The sequence below is a fragment of the Scomber japonicus genome, chromosome 1 (genome assembly GCF_027409825.1).
Source record: "Scomber japonicus isolate fScoJap1 chromosome 1, fScoJap1.pri, whole genome shotgun sequence".
Classification (NCBI taxonomy): Eukaryota; Metazoa; Chordata; class Actinopteri; order Scombriformes; family Scombridae; genus Scomber; species Scomber japonicus.
This window is the reverse complement of record NC_070578.1, coordinates 15,582,018-15,604,863: the sequence shown is the minus strand read 5'-3', so window position 1 is coordinate 15,604,863 and position 22,846 is coordinate 15,582,018. Positions and strand designations below refer to the sequence as shown.

At 38.1% G+C, this 22,846-nt stretch overlaps 2 protein-coding genes across 2 annotated transcripts; one reads left to right on the top strand and one right to left on the bottom strand.

Moving 5' to 3' along the window:
- The first annotated feature begins 65 nt into the window (after nucleotides 1-65).
- On the top strand, nucleotides 66-6,233 carry gnpnat1 (glucosamine-phosphate N-acetyltransferase 1). Its single transcript, XM_053320898.1, has 6 exons — nucleotides 66-233; nucleotides 3,825-3,988; nucleotides 4,156-4,218; nucleotides 4,355-4,482; nucleotides 4,798-4,859; nucleotides 5,030-6,233. Exons 2-6 carry the CDS (start codon nucleotides 3,835-3,837, stop codon nucleotides 5,175-5,177), a joined length of 555 nt encoding a protein of 184 aa, XP_053176873.1. The 5' UTR covers nucleotides 66-233; nucleotides 3,825-3,834; the 3' UTR covers nucleotides 5,178-6,233.
- Nucleotides 6,234-6,570: 337 nt separating this feature from the next.
- Nucleotides 6,571-12,062, bottom strand: styx (serine/threonine/tyrosine interacting protein). The gene is made up of 11 exons (XM_053320886.1): nucleotides 11,887-12,062; nucleotides 11,474-11,506; nucleotides 9,846-9,899; nucleotides 9,624-9,721; nucleotides 9,387-9,447; nucleotides 9,239-9,275; nucleotides 9,110-9,149; nucleotides 8,882-8,932; nucleotides 8,501-8,573; nucleotides 7,472-7,565; nucleotides 6,571-7,146 (listed from the first exon to the last, which is right to left on the bottom strand). Exons 1-11 carry the CDS (start codon nucleotides 11,944-11,946, stop codon nucleotides 7,073-7,075), a joined length of 675 nt encoding a protein of 224 aa, XP_053176861.1. The 5' UTR covers nucleotides 11,947-12,062; the 3' UTR covers nucleotides 6,571-7,072.
- Between the last annotated feature and the right edge of the window lie 10,784 nt (nucleotides 12,063-22,846).

Sequence of the window (22,846 nt, the reverse complement as noted above, 5' to 3'; positions counted from 1 at the left end):
ATATATACACACACACTATACACACACTGTGCCGCGCATGTCAACTCGAGCATCTGCCACGTCACTGTGAGGCTCCTACCAGGCGGAAACAGCAGCAGAAAATACCCATGCTGTTCAGCCAGATGATGAAGCCCAACTTCACTGAAAGATAAACTATAAAACGACTGTCACAGTACATCATCTCACTCTGGGAAATTCAGCTGGACCTTCTGTTCGTGTGTGGTGTTTTATCGGTGAGTAGTATAGCTATCCGGCTAGCTGCTTAGCTAAAGGCTAGATATTTAAAGTAAAGTGACAAGTTAATAAGAGCTCTGACGCTAGCTGGGCTGCTGAAAGTTTGCTTGAGTGACTGAAGGCAGTCTCGTATCTTTTGACACGAGACAAGAGGAAATACGTTTACATAATGACGTTATATGGCTAACGTTACCTTGGTTACTTGACGTTATATGTGAAACCAACCGTTACCATGACACTGAAGTTAGCCTCCGACCTGGAGTGGGAAAGTTAAAGGACACATAAATAATGATTCTGTTTTTTCGATACTGTCAGATAAAGAAAAGTGATGTTTGGATACGGAAGCTTTGCTAGTTGTCAAACTTCGCGCGAGTCGAGGCCTGGCTAACACCAGATCGCGTCTCAATCTCGTGTGATTTTTTAATAACATTATAACATTACAAACATTTAAGACACATTCTGTGATACCACAGTTAAAGACGTTGAATCAGCTTTTAAGATAGAAAGAGAAGCAATGTGAGAGTCTCATTCTAGAAGGTCAAATAAGTCCATTAAAGAAAATAGTCTCTGGGCCTTTTTGTTTGTCATGTAGTACAAGGATTTCTTGTATAGATTGAGTTCATTCTTCCAATCGTTGATGTAGGATTTTATGTATTTGTGCAATGCATGTTATTTGTTTGTCACTCTCACAAAATCCGCATAAATTGTGGTCCCAATTGAATCTTACATGTAGGAATTGGTTAGATTAACAACAACAATCTTTAGCTTTGTGAGGGATTGAATAAGATAAATATCTAATATATTTTTGCCTCATTGTAATCAGGCAGAACATATTTTCTTTTTAGCTGGTAAGGATAGTACTGTGTAAACATTTCTAATGAATTTATTAGTTTACTACCTAAACTGACTCCTACACAGAGTGATCTCATTTCCGAAACATTTGAATGCACCACCAGTTGTTGCCATTGCTTTAAAGGGAATTGGAATGGCTTTAATTACTTTATTGTACTCTTTTAATGAGCAGTGAAGATTATATTTAATGCAAAAATTCATGATGTTCATCCATTAGATGTGATACAGCCCAAATTCCATTATCCAACCACGTTCCCAAAAACAATGACTTTCAATTGGACAGAACATATCTGTTATTCCACAAGGGTGAGTTGTGAGGAGTAAAATTGTGTTTCTATATCAGGTTCCAGTAAAGGAGAACTTGCTGGTGATAGTCTGATCATTTCACAGGCAGTTTACATATATCATAGTCACAGCGCAACAGAAAATCAATGCCTCCCACTCTCATGTGAGATTGAGGTAGGGTCTGGCGAGGAGCCGTTCATTTCCTCGTATTTGAGGTGGATCAATGAATGTCAATCAATCAATCAATCAATCTTTATTTCGCCAAATCACAACAAAGTCATCTCAAGGCACTTTACACATAGAGCAAACCGAACTCTTCAGGTTTTAATTTTAAAGAGACCCAACATTCCCACATGAGCAACCACTTGGCATCAGTGGCAAGAAAAAACTCCCTTTTAACAGGAAGAAACCTCAGGCAGAACCAGACTCAGAGTGGGCGGCCATCTGCCTCAACCGGTTGGGGTAGAGAGGAGAGAGAGGAATGATAGGAGAGAGAAGCACAATGATCAAATGCTTCTTTACACTACTGGACAAACTTACAGCCAATCATATCAACGATAAACGATGACGTATTCAGAGCCTGTAGGGAGCAGCGTGAACACCTCCTTTTTATGAAGGGAAAATCATGTAGCGCAAGTTTTTGTTCTATTTTCAAAGTGAATAGAATAGATCCTTTATTGAATAGAACTTCAATAAAGAACTTGCCTTCCAATTTATTTAGCACACAATCTACTGCTGCTTCGAACAGTTGCTGCACCTCTGTGGCCACCATGCTGGAGAGTCACTCTATGCTTGTCATCGCCTTGAGTCTGGCTCCCCGTTCTGTGATTGGTTCCCTATCTCAGGCAAAATGTTGTCTTGGTGGCCGTGCTAACTTTCTGAGTGAAGTAGAATCTCGCTGGAATGAGAGCATGGGTATACCCAGGCTACTGGTTGCTTACGCCAGGGCCTCATTTTTCAGCTCTTTCGCTGCTCTTTGTCATGGATACATAATAATCTCATCAGTTTGATATTTGAGTGGCCTAGGCTAACCTGTAGCCCAAGCCCCCACCTGTGTGTGTGGGTGTGTGCTTGTTTCTCGCTCTCTGTTTAGACACACCTGACAAACTTAACGCCATCATAAGTATTTTCGGATAAACTCATGTCCCTCGTTGGCACAGGGTGTTAATTTTGAAAATTGACCAGATGCTCTATGCCGTTCCTGTGTCTGACTTCCTGGCCGACTGGAGCTACTCTGTCTCGGGTCAAAAGAAGACACCTATTTTTAGCGGACTTCTGTCATTTGTAATAGAGTATGTGTGTCTTTCTTAAATAGACCAGACGTCGGGACTATTCGAGCCACACCCGGCGTTTGCCTTGCTCTTCTTTCCTTTTTTATTTTTTATTTTGTTTTTATTGTGTGATCCACAAACCTTCCATACAGACACAGACCCAGACCAACATATAGGTACAAACAAAATGTCATAAACAAAAGACAGCAAAAGTACTTTACAGGTCATTTCCACAGAATTTCTCCATAATATCGTATGTTTTAGTAGCTTTCTTATTTCTAATGTCCTTGATTGTGACAGCATAATGGTGCAGTTCTTGTTGAATGCTCTTCTTTCCTACCTGTTAACAGGTTGAGCAGTCACACGTCATCCACAGTGTCTGGGATGAGCCTGTTTTCTTTGCGCAGTTCTCAGCAAAAATAAACAGTGAAAACGATCTGTGGATTTTCATATTGACACCATACCAGCAACATGACATAACTGACCTCCTTCACCATAGTTTCAATGTCTAGGCTTTATCTGAAGAATATGCCACAGACATGAAAAAATAAATATTCCCCCCTATGGAAATGGCTTTTAAGCTGAGCCAGGCCAAGTGAAGAGGGATTGCTGTGTGTATATTTTTTAGTTGTTACAGTTGAGCACATGCTTCTTAACCCTTTTCTGTTTCAACTAAATACAAATGAAATGAAACAGTTGTATTCGTCATAAAGTTTTATTCTTATTTGTGTGGTTTGGTGATCGGAGAAGTGACAACAGCAATGAAGTGTAAATGCTGCATGCAGATGCAACTCTGGCCAGGTTCATGTGTTACAAACCATCCTGTATTAACAGCAGCACTATGTTTCCTTGTCACATTATATCTCCTGGTTGGGCCCGGACTATATCCTGGAAAGAAAATCGTTAAGGCGAGGGTGCGTCATGATGACATATGTGGGTGTGCCTCTGCATGTCAACCAGTGAATTATGGCAGTTAACTTTTAATGAAGTGAATTTGTATTTCTCAGGTCAAAGTTCTGTGTGACTAAGAACAAGGGCACTCCCGATCCAGTTTGAGGACAGTATTACCTCACTGTACAGATACAATCTTCCCTGTGTCATACTTTCAGTAGTTTGCTTTCATTTATTTGTGTATGCGCCGGTGATCTTACCTGTCTATCCGCCTGTGTGTTTCCTTGCCAGAGATTGTGGAATGCTGCTGGACGAGACTCCGCTTTTTGAGCCTTCCCTGCTTCAGGAGCTGGACTGGAGTGGCAGCACTGTGTCCTTCTCTCCTCACATCTCCCCCTCGAGCCCAGGGGAAGGCCTGGTGCTCAGGCCGCTCTGTTTGGCAGACTACAGCAGGGGTGAGTTATAGACAGTATGGATAACATATTCCAGTACATGTATTTTTTTGACAAAATGTGAAGATAAAAACATGACCACAAAAGCTGTCAGGAGGAAATCAAGAATTCACAATAAAAAAAATTGTCTAATCATCTTCATTTACATTTGTGTTGTTTTTGTGTTTCAGGATTCTTCAAGGTTTTATCTCAACTAACTCAGGCAGGTGAAGTCCCACAGGAGCAGTTCACAAGTAAGTTATGGTTGATAAAAGACAAAACTGAGATTTAGAGCATTTACCATTTAACAGTTCCATTCAAAACAAAACTTTAAATACAAACCAATATAAAAACAGATAAACAAAGATTTTTTTGTCTGTTGGCTTTCAGAGAAGTTTGAGCATATGAAGAAGACGGGAGACTACTACGTAGTGGTGGTGGAAGACACAGAACTGAGACAGATTGTTGCCACTGCTACGTTGATCACAGAGCACAAATTCATTCACTCGTGTGCTAAGGTATATTACATTCCAGCTGATAGTTTGTGTGTATTTAACAATGAATGCAACTGTAATTTCTCCCCATGTTCTTTTGATAAGACAAATCCCATAAAGTAGTTACTCATTAATATGGTGGTTATTAGGTAGCAGGGTTACCTAATAATAGGGTATTATAGGTTCACCACCATAAACCAAAAAAAAAAGAAGTTACATCGATGTTATATAATATTGCATGGTAAACATACATATGTATTGATACTGAAATTGATTTAAATGAATTACATCACTCAACAGACTGAAATGAAGACCCTCTTTATTCTGTTTTGTTTGCAGAGAGGCCGGGTGGAGGAAGTTGTAGTCAGTGACGTGTGCAGGGGAAAGCAGCTGGGTAAACTGTGAGTAGACTTGTGTGAGCCTAAAACAAACACATTTTGTTTTAGCTCGTTTTTAATTCTAACAAGTGGGACTTTATGTAAGCTCCTAAATTCCCAAATTATTTGAAGCAGTGACTTCTTGTGATTTGTGCTGATTTCTTCCTTTCTCTCTCTCTTCTCTCTCCCTGTAGGTTAGTTTCAACACTCACTCTTCTCAGCAAAAAACTGAATTGCTATAAAATCACACTGGAATGTGCACCCAAAAATGTGGCTTTCTACCAAAAGTTTGGCTACAACACTTCGGATGAGGCATACATGCAGTGTCGGTTCTTCGACTGAGGACAAAAGCAGTTTTGAGGGCATGGACCACACCTTTATACACCAACTGTCATCAGAACTCGCATTGACAAAAGTGTCTTAAGAACTTGGAGAGCTGTCCGAGGATCAGTTTGTGGTTTGGATTATGTCTATCAAACTGTTCCTGTGTACTCATCTGGATTTCAGAGCACTTTAGTAAACAAACATATGTTGATGCTCTCTGCCCCTTTGGTAACCAAGGCTACCTCACCAAGGTGGAGCTTTGTTGTCCTCTTCCCCAACCATCGGAAGAAAGCAATGTCAGATACTGTAAATGTAATGTCTTACTTTGTTACATTGTGAATTAGTCAACTGCTGTGTTCTGACAGAGAAAATACAAATCATACCTGCGACTACCATGCAGCTGCAGTAAATATAACTGCTTGACAAATCAAGATGATACCAAATGAAGTTAAATTACAAAAGCATATAAACAATTGAAATAATTTACAATGGGTGACAGCTTCTCAAGTTCAAGTTTACTCCAATAGCAACTATGCTTGATGAATTTAATGTAGATCACAGAATGATTCAAACGTATTCGTACAGATTGCATTGATTGTCAAGGGCAAGTCACCAAAGAAAAGCATCTTTTTTTTTCCCTTTAAATGTGATTGGGACATTCATTTTGGGTTTTTTTTTTTGGTGCAAAGTTCGATCATAAAACTTTTCTTTATCTGACAAATGTGTAACTGGAAAATTAAGATGAAGAGTCCATATACAAGATATGAAGCATAACTGTTAAGCCAAGACTGTTATAATGTTATAATGTATATTTATAGTGAACAAAAAGATTATATTTTGTGAAGTAGAGCTTAGAAATTTTATGGAGGATTCTGGAAGTTTTATACTGGATGATTGGTTAAATTTGGATGGAAGGAAGGACTCTATTTGTAATGGGTATGAAATGAGTTTTATAAGTTCATTCTTATTTAAGTTTTTGTAGTTGGGTTTTTTAAATTATGCTGTAAGTCAGGAGAACAGGGGCACCTCTTTAATGCAAACATGTAATTGTCAAATAAAATATACTATGATCTACAGTGGTGGGTTATCTGCATCTCTAGATTAGATGATTATATTTTCAGTGATTGCACATTTGTTTTAAATGAGTTCTTATAGTTTTCAGCCTGCTGGGTGATATTCTGTCCCCAAAACTCATAAAATACGTTAGTAAAGAGTGCATGTCAGTAGCTGTTTTTTTATTGAGTTACTGACATATATAGCAAGAACTCCAGAAAAATATGTTAGAAAAAAGAACCATCACATTTACATATGTGACTGTAAAATGTGTCAAATAATAACAGCATGTTGATAAGAAAAATATGAGGTGAAACACAGAATTACATCATGATGTAAACGCACAGCTCAGTAGGACTCAGTCAGACTTGTTTTTATTATGCGTTGAGTTGTTATTTTTCCATTCCTTACTATCCAACATTAAGCTTGATATTAGTCCATAATCCTATTACTCCCAAAATAAAGGCATTAGCTACTTCTCTTCTCATGTCCTCCACTGGGCGACATCCTGGCTACTTTCCCTTTTGCCGACTGCCCCCTTCTGGTCGTCCGCACAAATTCAAGTATCGAAAGTGCATTATTGCAATACTGTCCTGCTGCAAATGCAAAATGCTTTAAATACTATAAAACTGCAAAAAATCTCAATCATCAGTGCATACAGCTCAAGAAAAAAAAAAAAGTTATCAAATTTGCCCATTACCCTTCAGAACTGCATGTCTCAGACATGAGTGGTCCTCCCCATCCCACCCTCATCCCTTCCCGTTAGAAAAAGTTCAAATATTTACATTTTTAATCCCATTAAAAATGTAAAAAAAAAAAAGAAGAGTGCACTGTGCCACACGGCTAAATATCAGCAAAGCTCATCCGTTCTGCGCTGCTGTGACCTGCATTGCTCCAAAGTCCTCGTCTTCCTCCAGGCTGCGTTTACGGCTTCCTGTGAAGAAAAGTGGACATGGACAACTAAGTTGATGCTTTTAACCATTTTCAACAGGTTTAATAACTGGAACATTTCAGTCTCTAATGCATGACAATAGCAACATTCAGGGAGAGCAAAATTAGTATTGAGGGAAGAATGAGCCAGTACTCGAGGGTCTGAACGTGAGCATCTGTTTCTGTCTTTCATTTGTAAGCATTCATCACAAGATGTGAGAAATGTGAAAACTCTGCACATCATTATTTTTATGCTGGTCCACTGACAAAGTCACATGATCTGAGTAGATGGGTGTTACTGTGCAGGACTGGGCACATTATGTACAAACCTGGCATCCCGGCTTGTAAAGAGAAGGACCTGCCCAACTGCATCGGCGACATCATCTTAATGGTCAATTTGGCTAGGTAGATTGCTTCGTACTCCTAGGAAACAAACAGAAGAATTGAGTAGTTAAAATGTGTCAATGTGCAGTAAGTGTTGCTATAAAGTATTTATCACTGCACATGTTCTCCATGATTCAAACTCTACCTCAACATAGTCTAAAAAGTAGATGTAGCTTTTTGATTATATCCAGCAATCCGTAACTTGCCTCATTTGTTTCAAATGAATGTTCCATTTTTGTTGTGTTGCCGTCAACGTGACAACAAAATATCCCAAGACAAATACATCAAAAATAAAGTCAGTCAGTGGTATCCCCAGCATGTGAGCAACACATCCTGCCTAATTTGAGAATGTCTCCATTTTCTCAGTATATGAGTCTACTCTGGATATTGTGAACAAGATGAAGCATTTGCATCCACCAGATTTCAAATGAAAAATGTACGCAATATCTAATGTCAAAAGAGACGATAATGTATCCTAAGTCCTAATAGTAAGAGGTTTACTTAATGTGGCCAATAGAGGCCCAAGCTGGAAAAAGACTGCAGAGGTGGTATATGATTATTATAAGATATTAAAATTGTTTCTTCAGTGTTCCCACAGAAGATGATCACTAAGAAAAAGAACACGTAAGATAAAAAAGGTGAGCAGAGTCTGTTTCAGAACATGATCTTCAGACACTGTACCCTTTGTCTTTGGAGGCATGATCTGCTACAATATCGTGAAAAGACTACATTCTGCATTTGTTTGTAAAAAGTAGACAGAAGTGAGAGTAACTGTGGTGGTTGCACAGATGCTGTGGATTTTATTGTGGCCTGTTATAGTGATACAGAGGCTTCCTTGCAATTGAAGGTCAAAGAGCTCACAGTGGGAGCAGGTTAGTTGTACATTTATTTTCAGTGATGGGAATGTGTCTTGTTGATTAAGGAAGAAGAATTTACCACTAGATGCTACAAAATCCAAGTAAAACCACCCTTACCTGTAGCTGATGCACAAAGCCGACATTGGGGTTAATGCAGAACCTCCTCTCCTGTACGTGGCTGAATGCATCTCTAGAGTGAACATGGCAGAAGATTAACAACCACTGATATACACAGCAAACAGTAACATTACCACTTCAGCTGTAACAAATGCTAAAGAAAGTTAAGCTGAGAATTTTACACATCTTTGTATATTAGTGACACAAGCTGAACTCAAAATATACATGTGGGATCATACATGCTTGTCAGATACTGGTGCAAAAGAGGGGAAAAATACAATTGTGCATCTAAATCAATCATTCATTTAACACATTAGAAAATGTATATCTCCTGAGGTACAACAGAAAGCAATCATTTGAGATGAAGGGGAAAAAACTCACCTGTATTTCATCCCAAATGTTTCCATAAGGTATGCAATCACCAAGGCAGCACTGAAAGAATAAATTAATAAATAGTTTATATTCACTGTAATTTGTGCTCTTCTGCTCTGAATGTCAACAAAATTAAAGATGCAGTATCCAAGGATTATGAATGTAATACTATTCACATCAGTTTCAATGCATGAACCGAAAATATATTATGAAATGATGATACCAAACAACCCTTACCTTCTCGATATCCCTGCATTCCCGTGAACCAGTACCTTTCCTAAAAGAGCAAACCAAAAGACTGTTGTTAAAAGACTTATTTTATATCTCTCATATTCAAAGCATGAAAAATGATAACCGCATCCTTACCTCCTGTTGCTAGGCAGCTATCAATAAATTCTTTAGTCTGTTAGAAAGAAAATTCAATAGAGGACATCAGACACGATGGAAATCCCACATCTTGTGTTAAATGCAAAGCCTGCTAAACAGGAAGTAATAAGCCTGCTTTGTAACTCACCGAAGGAAAAAATCTTATTATATTTTCCACTGGATTGTCAGCAATATCTAACACAAGGTATCTGCAAAAACACCAAGTTCAAAGGTTGGCAAGAGATCACTATCTTTTTTTTTTAAACACAAAAGTCACTGGGTTTTTTTTAGACAGAATGTCAAACAAAATTTGCAAAATTTGCAATGTCACCTGAATGTCATTTTAAACACTCCATTGACACAGATTTGATGAGTTCTCACTTACCTAAATGTATGAGGGAAATTAGGTTTGATAAAATTGGCTTCAATGTCTTGGCGGACACACACAACATGCGTTATGCCCTGTCTCTCCAGAATTGGCAGCTTGACAAAGAGACAGAAAAGAAGTATTATGAGCTGGAAATATATGAAAAGTGTATTTCTCTTCTCTTCTTTCTTTGTGTCGCTATCTCTCAGTGCCAGGATTAAATTGTCAGAATAAAATTACCTTGCTTTTCATTGCAGCAGAGTAGGGACCTAAAAATAGTCCCGGTAATATCTCCTAAAAAGAGAGAGATACAACATCAGCGACAGCACGGACAAAGACTTTAACTGATGTTCAAAAGAATCACATTAACTAGAGCTACAACAATCAGTCAATTAATCGATTAGCTGTCAACTATTAATTAATCACCAATAAGTTTGATAATCGATTAGTCATTTTGAGTCATTTTTTCACATCTTCTCAAATGTGAATATTTTCTGGTGTCTTTCGTTCACTGTTGGTGAGGACAAAACAAAACATTTGAGCATGTCCTCTTGGGGCTTTTGAAACAGTGATCAACTTTTTTAATTTTCATAACAACTAATCAATTAATCAAGAAAATAGTTGATGGATTAAGCAATACTAAGACAAGCGTTTGTTGTAGCCCTAACCCTAACCTATGAAGTGTAATTATTCAGGATGACTGCAAGCCTTTTTATGCATACACTAGTATATGTGGCTTTGTAGCAATGCAGTCAGAATAGTTACTGTTGAAGAAATTCACTCAAGTCCTTGTTCAAAGTTTGCTGTGGTGTTTCTGTGGATGTTTATTGATACCCGGGGATATCGGTGAGCACACTGTCACAGAGTGGGTCTGAGACAGTGGACTGACCCAGAGCAAATGAAATGGAGGCATTATATACAGTAAGACCAAGGCAGTGATCAGCAAAGAAACAAAAGGCAAGAAGGAAGGGAGAGCATTTGAATTCAGACCTTACAGTGTGACACTGAGGCAAGATCAAATGATAACTTGGTGGTGGTGGTGGGGGGGGGGTTCTTAAGTCAGTTAACAATGTTAACTGCAAGGAGTCACAACAGAAGGAGGGTCTACATACAGACAAATGCCATAGATGAAATCATCAGGGGGCAGTAATGATCAAGGGCTGTGACGTCACTAGCTCAAGGTGTTGTTCTCAGACGTCACTTGATGACATCACATCTCTGGCCATACGTGCATTTCTTCTTCATAACTAAAAACATATGTCAGTTTGTGTAAGTTGTGTCTATAATTACCAGGTTCTCAAGCCTGTAAACTACTTTAATCTCTGAATTAGGTTAGCAATATGGTTGAAATGAACAAAAACATCATACAATAATGACAAACATGTACACTGCAGCAATATATAGTATTGCAATATAGTTAATGTATGCTAAAATCATATGTAAAATAATCACTAATGTTTGAGGCAATAAATTGTGTTCCACTGTTATGCTTTACTGTATATCAAATAAATAAAATGTCCATCTTTATGACTACAATCTAATTGTAATCATTGGTTTGAATAGTAGAAATGAACACAATAGCATGACATGACTTTACCATCACAATATGAAGCCAGTGGAAGCCGATAAGTGGTATTTCTTTTTTTGAATTTCAAATTATTATCTTAATAGGAAGAATATCCTGTTCTATGCATATAGTCTATTATGCACTTGCTCAAATATTTGCTTTAAGTAGAATTACATGGTTGTTGTCAGAGGTTATTAAATGCACTATTACCAGTATTGATTTGTTGTGAAATGAAACACTGCCAAGGACAAGAAATGAGGGGAAGACTACCAACAACAAACAATAGCCTCCTCTTACAAACCTGCATTTCTCTTCTCATTGGATAATCCCAGTCCTGGAAAAGGGGGATAAAATAAGCAAAATTACAAGCTGAAGGACATTCTGCTGAGTTGCTTTGTTATGACAGCTGCTAGAAGTGTTTCAGCTACCTGCCAGCTAAGAAATGGATACTTTGTGTACATACGTGGCTAATGTTAGGAGGCTAGGCTACACAGTGTTGGCTCACAGGGCAGTTCTCGTTTATCAGCCCAGAACAAGACATCGGCTCAGACGTTTAAAAGACAAATACACACGGCAGTGCTTCACATATTCACATGAATGGGGTATGCCCCCCTAAAGACACACAATTCTCTACTGAGTGCATATTTTAGCTGGCTGGACTGGAGGTTAGCTAAGTGGACATGTCGGCTAAGGCGCAGGCAGTTGTGGGCTTACCAGAAGCTCCTCCCTGGTCTCGGGCAGAGACGGGAACTGGAGTTTGTGCTCCTCTTCCATGCTGCTGTGTGTTCGGGCCACGCCGGCCCTGCTATGCACGGGGTATCGATGCTTCTCGCGGCGGGGTTAGCTGGACAATTGGTGCAGTCTGTTTTGAGGCTCCACATGCATGTCCGCCATGCTGTCCCCTGACAGATGTGTCACGTGACCCCCGCCGCCGCAGACTGAAGAGACGTGGTGGAGAGCAACGGCGACGACCGGTGGTCACTTCACGAAGCACACAGTTTGAGCCTGCCCTTCAGAAACCAATTGAGAAAGAAGCGCACTTTTACGCACTAGACGCACCAGTGATAACTTCATTGATTTTTCACTTATAAATTATGCCGACCGACAATGGTGTTTTATGACACACCAGAGATGTACAATGCTACAGAGATTTCAGTCCTGAGCTTCAACTTCTTACTTTGAAGTTGAGTTTTTCAGAGGATGCCTAGTTGAAGACGACAAAAAGTTACTGAGGCTATACAATAATAATATCAAAAAGAAACGGGTTGGGGTTAGTAAAATATACAAATAAGTAAAACATTAAAAAACAACATAAATAACTTAATCAATTCAATACAAAATGAATGTTTTAAATATCAAAATATCAATATCTGTTTATTTCTGTTTGTATGTATTTATTATATATGCGTATATGCAGTGGGCGATTTGTTTTTTTTTAACAAGGGGGATGCACCACCCCACCACCACCAATCGTGGTCAGTCGCTCATAAAAACGCTTTACCTAGCTCTTTCTGGCCTTGCTGCTCTTGAAGTGCCTCCTCTCTCTCCTTCACCTTGTTGCCCTGCTGATGCTATCTGACTTTGTTCAACTTCCAACTTATTTTCTTGTCTGAACAATACCAGTGGATTTTGTGCTCACATGCTTAGTTGAATTCAACTCAAAGATGAACTTAAAACTGTGTGTCCTCTCTGACCGATCCTACTATGTAACTGCTCTCTCTCCTCCTCCTTCACCTCTAACCCTAACCCTGGCCCCACTCTCTGATTTTGTCCATTCTATACAAAAGTAATGGTATGAACTTAAAGCTTTGTTTCCCACAGAGCTACAGTGTAAATAGTGCTGCTAGTGGATTGTATAACATTATTTGTTTGCTAAAGTTTTCCTCTAGATATGTTTTAAGATGTAGGCCTATATTAAATAGGCTAGGCCCACTCTACTTTGAATCTATGTCTGATATGATTTTTCCACATAGCCTAAATAAATAAATCCGTTGTTAAAAACCTTAAAATCACATCTACACCTTCTACCTAATTAAAAATAATTTTAATTTCATAATCTAATAATTTCATTTCACAAGTGTGTACACAAGAAGTCTGCTCCTTCACTGTAGAGTCCATTCTCAGTGTATGTTCTCACAGTTATGTACGCTGAATACTGGACAAATCTGGCTTCCAAACTATTTGTGATATCACAAATCTTACACACACTATAGGCCCACCCTTCAAATTTTGGTTTTCAATGAGCACAGAGAAACTTTCCACTCAGCAGATTAATGTGAAAACGGCTCAGTGTCAAACTCCGAGCTTCACTGTACAGAATGTGTTATGTGCAAACATTTAACTGAATGAACAAGAAGAAAAACATATTTTAGTTGTGGAGACTTTACAGATATTTAACGTGACTTCATGTAAAGCAGTCACCTAAGAAAAGCTACCTGTGTAACATGCAGTCTGGACAGGAATCAAACCCAAGCTCATTTCTCACCTGTCTTTTTCTTTTTGAAAAATAGACGATGGTCAACCTGTTTTCCTTTTCTTTTTGACGCAATGATGCTATTAGCATGCCCGTGTTCCGTTAAGATTTGTTTGGCAGGGACAGTGCCTATCATCAATATTTTAGTTTACATCACAAAAATGTGTCAAAGTTGGAAAATAATATTAATTAATTTGACTGTTTGGATGTTTTCTTTTCTTTTCTTTTCTTTGTTTTGTTTTTCTATTTTGTTTCTGCTTCTCTGCATTGCTTTCATTCATTCTGTATGGTTATTGTTTTATCTTTGATTCTGTAAAGCGTCTTTGAGTATTGTTAAAAGCGCTATTATCATTATCATTATTAAATGTTTATTAGTCTATTGGTTTCTGTAAGTCGCTACACGTCACTACGTCGCTGGTTGTCATGGTGAGTGCGACTATAAAAGCGAACCCCACTATTCCAACTTCATTCTGCACCTTAGCTGCTGACAGGAGCTGATCGTGTGAAACCAAACTAGTTCATTCTTGACCTGTGAAAACAACAAGAAGCCTAGTGAAAATATGTCCCCCCCTGCTTTCAAGCGAGAGAAACACCTGCTGACATTAGGCATTCTCCGTGTAGATGCACGATATGGTAATTAATGAACCCACAGCACAATCAACCAATTAAATCTGCTGAACACCTTTTGTTCAACCCTACATTTATTAAAAAACATTACATTCTTTGAGTGTGCACTTGTCAAGAAGGAAATATGTGAGTATTAGTGTCATTATAAAGAAAGAATTCAATTTTCAAGGAGTGCACCAGGGTCGTCGAGTTAACATTGAAAGTATAGGACAAAGATGGCGACTGGGCCATTTTTCATAAAATGCCAAAAGTTGTGTATAATATGCTGCCATGGAAACAACGTCAGGTGTTGGAATTAACCAGAGACAGACGTCTGACGTCAGAGTAACCTACAGCCTTTTTAATGTGAATCATTGAGTTACATTTTTGTTTGGATTGAAAAAGTGTAAGAGCAGAACCAGAACTAAAGTCATATTATGAATTATTATTAAAGGACATAATGAAGCCTGATCAGAGAGGCTGTAGACGATCAGTGTTGTTGAGATTAGATGTTGTGTTATGAGAAAAGTTATATTCATAGTTCATGTGCAGATCTAACTGGCTAGTTACAACAAGAAAAACAAAGCCTCTCATTTATAGCATATATATAGTAATGCATATTTATTGGAATATAGCAGAAATGTGATTATTTAGTCAAGTGCATTTAGGGAAACCTTCTGTATGCAACTGACTTAAACACACTTTTACTGCACTAACACAACAGTACAGCAACATTATTGTTGAATATGTGTGACTACATGCAAGAAATGTGTCCAAATTGGAACTAGTAGTCACTTTAGTCCCTTCTTATTGCCATATTGTGCCCATAAAGCAGATATAAAGATATTAAATAATTCATTATTATTTGAAATACTTTATGTGTTGCAGTTACGGCCTGCTGGAAACACAAAGTTTATACCATAATCACTCAAGTCTCTGAAAAATACACAGAAAATACATTTTTGCTTTAAGCTACTTAAGTTTTTAGTTAAAATGCAGCTAATAATGATTTCAAAGTGAAAGCAGAGGTTTCATCTCTTGATCAGATTTTAAATTTCATGTTAATAAAAGTAAAGAAATGAAATAGATGTCAACAGTTAGGTCTATTTTTTAAGTGGGGCTGAAAACCTTGATTCAAATCTGGTTGTTGACAAACTGACTAATGCGACTGTTTTCTTTTCCCCCATATCTATTCAGCCCACTTGCCACGTCCTGGACGGATCCTACAGATGTTTATGACAAACCTTAGGAACCGACCTCTGAGCACCACTAACGTGGACTCGATGAAGGACTTTATACTCAGCATGTATCATAACCTCATAACTGGGTCCAAGAGCTTCCCTGTGATTCCTTTTAAAGGATCCCTCCGTACAGTTCAGATGGTCAAGCTCCCTGAACAAACTGAGCCGAAAGAGAACACGCCTTCTCCTGTACCGTTAATGCCAGCAGGTGTGATGGTGCCACCTGCAACCCTCAGCTCTTCTCCTCCAACCATGAAGACCCCAGTTCTTCCTGAGAGGACAGCGATCGCAGTCCTGAAGGCGGACCGCAGGAACTATGTCTGCAGCGTGGAGTTCGATGGCAGAAACTTTGTCAGAGTCATCTCCACTGTTTACCGCTCCGAAAGCACTGAACTGACCAACCGCTGGAGGGTAACTGACTACAGCACAGATGGCCAGGTTCTGATGTCAGTCCTCTGTCAGTTTTCCAGAGACTCAGCAGTTTGTGCGAAGACTTCGGTACAAAGGAAGAGGAAGCACAGACAGGAAGAGAGCAGTCTGCCTGCACCAAAGAGGAGCTTACGAGTGTGATTGGATGACCTGTGGTCACACACATTTGTATATAGTGTATATACAGTTGATACATCACAGGCACACAGGTCAGCGTTTGTGGTGCATCTTGCACGGTGCGTCCTGGACCTTTCTTTATTTCTTTATGCTGGCCTGTGCAGCTGATGTGGTGGAACTTTATTGACTTTGTGAGCTTTCTTGACAGAAGTGTCAGGACATTTTCATTGTATTTTTTTTTGCAAGAAAGAAGGTACGAAGAGGACAAGAAGAAGGTAAGGAGACAAGAAGACAAGAAGAAGGCAAGAAGACAAAAAGAAGGGAAGAAGAAGACAAGAGAAAGACAACAAGAAGTCAAGAAGAAAACAACAAGAAGACAGCAATAAGTCAAAAAGAATACAACAAGAAGACAGCAAGAAAAAAGAGGCCAGTGACGATATAAATCCACCACCTTCACTTCTCTCACAGCTGACTGGAACAACCAGCGTTGGACTGGATGACAGCACACTTGGTTGTTGGAGTCATTCTGACCTGTGAAGGACGATGGATTCTGCTTTTAAACATCACCAAAAAATGATAAGTATTCCGTTTACGGTCTGGTAGTTCCTTCAAAATACATCAGATAAAATGTCCCCAAATATTAACACTTGAAGGTATTAACTGTTCTATCTAACCTATCTGCCATTTGTCTTTTAGAGAGAGGAGAGGAGAAGAGAAGAGACAAGAGAAGAGGACACCATGCCATGAATTACAAACTCTTTAATTTCAAATGACAAATATACATCTATTTGATTTTTGATCTCTGTTCCTCTGAGGTTATTAACTATTCTCCCTTATCTGCCATTTGTCTTTTAGAGAGAGGAGAGGAGTCGAGATGAGACAAGGAAACAAGGAGGCAGTGTGCATTGTGATCTCTCATTAAAAAGATAAGTATACATTAATTCTATGTTCAATGCTAAATTATCTAAACTGATTTATAGTTCCTCTGTTTAACTCATTGCTGAGTTATTAACTGTTATTCCCCCTTATCAGCTATTTGTCCTTTAGAAAGTAGAGGAAAGGAGTGCCGAGAATAGAATTTCTAAAGTATCAATAATTTTGATGTGTATGTCGTCTAGGGTTTTAACTGTTATTCCCTTTATCTGCCATTTGTCTTTTAGAGAGAGAAGAGGAGATGAGACAAGGAAACAAGGAGACAGTGTCTGTTACCCCTCATTAAAAAAGATAAGTATACATTTACTCTGCGTTTTCATCAGAGTTTCTATACTGATCGATATGTCTTCTGTTAATGTCATTGCTGAATTTATTAACTGTTTCTCCCTCTTATCTGCTTTTTGTCTTTTAGAGAGCGGAGAGGTAACAACACAAGGAGGACTCAAGAAAAGACAAGCGGAGAAGAGATATCATGCATCGTGAACCCATGAAAAAAGATAAGTATACATTTATTATCTCATTATCAGAGTTTCTATACTAAAATACAGAATGTATTCAGTTATTTTTCTGTCATTTGTCTTTTAGAGAGAGGGGAGGGAGACACTAGGACGAAACAAGACATGTCACAGACTGGATGAGACAAGCATCAAAGAGAAGAGACAACATGCGTTATGAACCCTCTTATTTAAAAAGATAAATATACATTTATTCTATGTTTTTATCAGAGTTTCTATGCTGATGTGTTTATCTTACAGTTGAAGTTACTAATTGTTTATTCCACTTTAAGAGGGAAGAGAGAGAAGAGGAAAGAAGTCCACACAAGACTATAGGAGGGGGAGAAGAAAACATCACCACTTTCATCTCTCTCATCTAAAAAGATAATGATAAATTTTTCCATGTTATTGTCACAATTCAGATGAATAGTTCTTCTCATTGTTGTTTATTAACTATTTTCTCAATTTTTCTGCCATTTTCTGCCATTTGTCTTTTAAAGAGAGGAGAGGAAACAAGACAAAGAGCAGGCGAGATGAGGCACCATGCTCTGGGTTGTGCTCTGTGAACCTTCATTTAAAAAGATAAATATACATTTATTCTATATTCCTTTCAGACCTGCAGTACTGATCAATACTTCATGTGTTAACTAGGTATGCTCATTTTATTAACTCTTATTCCCTCATCCTTTTCCCACAGACAGTTAGTTGCCCTGATAATCATCATGTCTGCCATCACCCGGAGAAGTAGACAGAAAAGTCTCCACAAAGTCTGCAGCTTTGCACTGTTAAACAAATACATGTCTTGTTATCCATAAAGCATAAAGTGGTATTTCAGTCCTTTCAACTGCTTTTGGTTTATTTATTTTTATTGTTTTTGTTTAGGACAACAATAACATTGTATAATTCTTTCAATTATTAATTATGAATTACATTTCATAAATGTAATTCATAAATTACCCGACCCCGGATAAGCAGAAGAGGACGACGACATTTTATAAATCTGCCCATCAAGTACTGTTGGTGTAACCACATGATGAAGATTAAAGCTCAATTATACAGAACATAGCTGCTATTTAAATAAATGAATTGTTCATTTTAGTCTCTCCAGGGATTTGTTGTTAAAAAGCTAAAATATCATCAGCCATGTCTTTTAAAACCTTGTTTTTTTCTTTACAGGTTATTTGTTATAGTAACTCCTAACTCATTTTTACATTATGAATGCATCCTTCAAATTACGATTTGTGTCACACTTACTCTTTGTATTTAATAAACTAGTTTTCACAAGATAAAGCACTCATGGAGGGTCTGTTATATAAAACCAATAATCAAGTACTTCATGCTTTCAAAATTAAGTGTTTCAATACAACATTTTCAAGATGGATTTAATATAAATCATTATAATCTGGATTGACCGATACATGTAGTAAAAGACTTGTCAGATATCTTACAACATTACCTTCCTGTTTTAACATTTTTATCTGAAAAAATCAAATCAAAAACAATTTTCGAGTAAAGGTTAAAAAGTGAGTTGCAGTTCTCAAAATCTGGACAATACTGGACAAGACTTAATATACATGGTTTAGACAATGCATTCTGAAGTGCACTTGAAACAAATGTATTCAGTGAGATGGTCACTTCACGAAGCACACAGTTTGAGCCTGCCCTTCAGAAACCAATTGAGAAAGAAGCGCACCTTTACGCACTAGACGCACCAGTGATAACTTCATTGATTTTTCACTTATAAATTATGCCGACCGACAATGGTATTTTATGACACACCAGAGATGTACAATGCTACAGAGATTTCAGTCCTGAGCTTCAACTTCTTACTTTGAAGTTGAGTTTTTCAGAAGATGCCTAGTTGGAGACGACAAAAAGTTACTGAGGCTATACAATAATAATATCAAAAAGAAACGGGTTAGGGTTAGTAAAATATACAAATAAGTAAAACATTAAAAAAAATATAAATAACTTAATCAATTCAATACAAAATGAATGTCTTTAAATATCAAAATATCAATATCTGTTTATTTCTTGTACATTTATTAGGCTATATGCGTATGTATGTTCATAGTGGTTAAGCAGAATTGATCAGCAGTGCAAACCAGACAGCCCTCTTTAAAGCGCAACCACAGTATGTGAGCCGCGTTTGTTATTTTCATTTTCTTAATTTAAGATTTGTTTGGCAGGGACAGTGCCTATCATCAATATTTTAGTTTACATCACAAAAATGTGTCAAAGTTGGCCGAGGCTGCAGCCGCCTCATGTTGTCCCCGAGCAGGCCAACAAGTTAGCCAAGCATAATAACAAAACGAGAAAGGAAAGAAAATAATATTAATTTTAATATTAATATTACATTTAGAACTATAGCACATCACTAATACTAAAAGTGAGTAAAAACATTGTCCACAATAGTCTGATGGTGAATCACATAGAAGCTGTAGATTTAGTGATGGGTACAGCTCTGGTGTTGTTAGTGTTTTAGAGTTTTTTTGAACAGAGAAAGGGTTGTACATGTCCTTGTACTGAAAGACTGTTCTAATACTGTGCGGCAAATCCACTCATTTGAAAGATACTATGACTATACTTTCAATGTAGGCCTATTTAAATCTGGAACTCACTCCCCAAAATCCCTCCGTGACTGTACTGACCTCATCAAATCACTTCTCAAAACACAACTTTTCAAATCCGCTTTTAAAGTTTGACTGTTTGGATGTTTTCTTTTCTTTTCTTTTTTCTATTTTGTTTCTGCTTCTCTGCATTGCTTTCATTCATTCTGTATGTTTATTGGTTTATCTTTGATTCTGTAAAGCGTCTTTGAGTATTGTTAAAAGCGCTGTATATATAGCATGTATTATTATCATTATCATTAGGCCTATTATTATTAAATGTTTATTAGTCTATTTAGTTTCTGTAAGTCGCTACACGTCACTACGTCGCTGGTTGTCATGGTGAGTGCGACTATAAAAGCGAACCCCACTATTCCAACTTCATTCTGCACCTTAGCTGCTGACAGGAGCTGATCGTGTGAAACCAAACTAGTTCATTCTTGACCTGTGAAAACAACAAGAAGCCTAGTGAAAATATGTCCCCCCCTGCTTTCAAGCGAGAGAAACACCTGCTGACATTAGGCATTCTCCGTGTGGATGCACGATATGGTAATTAATGAACCCACACCACAATCAACCAATTAAATCTGCTGAACACCTTTTGTTCAACCCTACATTTATTAAAAAACATTACATTCTTTGAGTGTGCACTTGTCAAGAAGGAAATATGTGAGTATTAGTGTCATTATAAAGAAAGAATTCAATTTTCAAGGAGTGCACCAGGGTCGTCGAGTTAACATTGAAAGTATAGGACAAAGATGGCGACTGGGCCATTTTTCATAAAATGCCAAAAGTTGTGTATAATATGCTGCCATGGAAACAACGTCAGGTGTTGGAATTAACCAGAGACAGACGTCTGACGTCAGAGTAACCTACAGCCTTTTTAATGTGAATCATTGAGTTACATTTTTGTTTGGATTGAAAAAGTGTAAGAGCAGAACCAGAACTAAAGTCATATTATGAATTATTATTAAAGGACATAATGAAGCCTGATCAGAGAGGCTGCAGACGATCAGTGTTGTTGAGATTAGATGTGTGTTATGTGTTGTGTTATGAGAAAAGTTATATTCATAGTTCATGTGCAGATCTAACTGGCTAGTTACAACAAGAAAAACAAAGCCTCTCATTTATAGCATACATATAGTAATGCATATTTATTGGAATATAGCAGAAATGTGATTATTTAGTCAAGTGCATTTAGGGAAACTCTTTCTGTATGCAACTGACTTAAACACACTTTTACTGCACTAACACAACAGTACAGCAACATTATTGTTGAATATGTGTGACATGCAAGAAATGTGTCCAAATTGGAACTAGTAGTCACTTTAGTCCCTTCTTATTGCCATATTGTGCCCATAAAGCAGATATAAAGATATTAAATAATTCATTATTATTTGTAATACTTTATGTGTTGCAGTTACAGCCTGCTGGAAACACAAAGTTTATACCATAATCACTCAAGTCTCTGAAAAATACACAGAAAATACATTTTTGCTTTAAGCTACTTAAGTTTTTAGTTAAAATGCAGCTAATAATGATTTCAAAGTGAAAGCAGAGGTTTCATCTCTTGATAAGATTTTAAATTTCATGTTAATAAAAGTAAAGAAATGAAATAGATGTCAACAGTTAGGTCTATTTTTTAAGTGGGGCTGAAAACCTTGATTCAAATCTGGTTGTTGACAAACTGACTAATGCGACTGTTTTCTTTTCCCCCATATCTATTTAGCCCACTTGCCACGTCCTGGACGGATCCTACAGATGTTTATGACAAACCTTAGGAACCGACCTCTGAGCACCACTAACGTGGACTCGATGAAGGACTTTATACTCAGCATGTATCATAACCTCATAACTGGGTCCAAGAGCTTCCCTGTGATTCCTTTTAAAGGATCCCTCCGTACAGTTCAGATGGTCAAGCTCCCTGAACAAACTGAGCCGAAAGAGAACACGCCTTCTCCTGTACCGTTAATGCCAGCAGGTGTGATGGTGCCACCTGCAACCCTCAGCTCTTCTCCTCCAACCATGAAGACCCCAGTTCTTCCTGAGAGGACAGCGATCGCAGTCCTGAAGGCGGACCGCAGGAACTATGTCTGCAGCATGGAGTTCGATGGCAGAAACTTTGTCAGAGTCATCTCCACTGTTTACCGCTCCGAAAGCACTGAACTGACCAACCGCTGGAGGGTAACTGACTACAGCACAGATGGCCAGGTTCTGATGTCAGTCCTCTGTCAGTTTTCCAAAGACTCAGCAGTTTGTGCGAAGACTTCGGTACAAAGGAAGAGGAAGCACAGAGAGGAAGAGAGCAGTCTGCCTGCACCAAAGAGGAGCTTACGAGTGTGATTGGATGACCTGTGGTCACACACATTTGTATATAGTGTATATACAGTTGATACATCACAGGCACACAGGTCAGCGTTTGTGGTGCATCTTGCACGGTGCGTCCTGGACCTTTCTTTATTTCTTTATGCTGGCCTGTGCAGCTGATGTGGTGGAACTTTATTGACTTTGTGAGCTTTCTTGACAGAAGTGTCAGGACATTTTCATTGTATTTTTTTTGCAAGAAAGAAGGTAAGAAGAGGACAAGAAGAAGGTAAGGAGACAAGAAGAAAACAACAAGAAGACAAGAAGAAGGCAAGAAGACAAAAAGAAGGGAAGAAGAAGATAAGAGAAAGACAACAAGAAGTCAAGAAGAAAACAACAAGAAGACAGTAATAAGTCAAAAAGAATACAACAAGAAGACAGCAAGAAAAAAGAGGCCAGTGACGATAT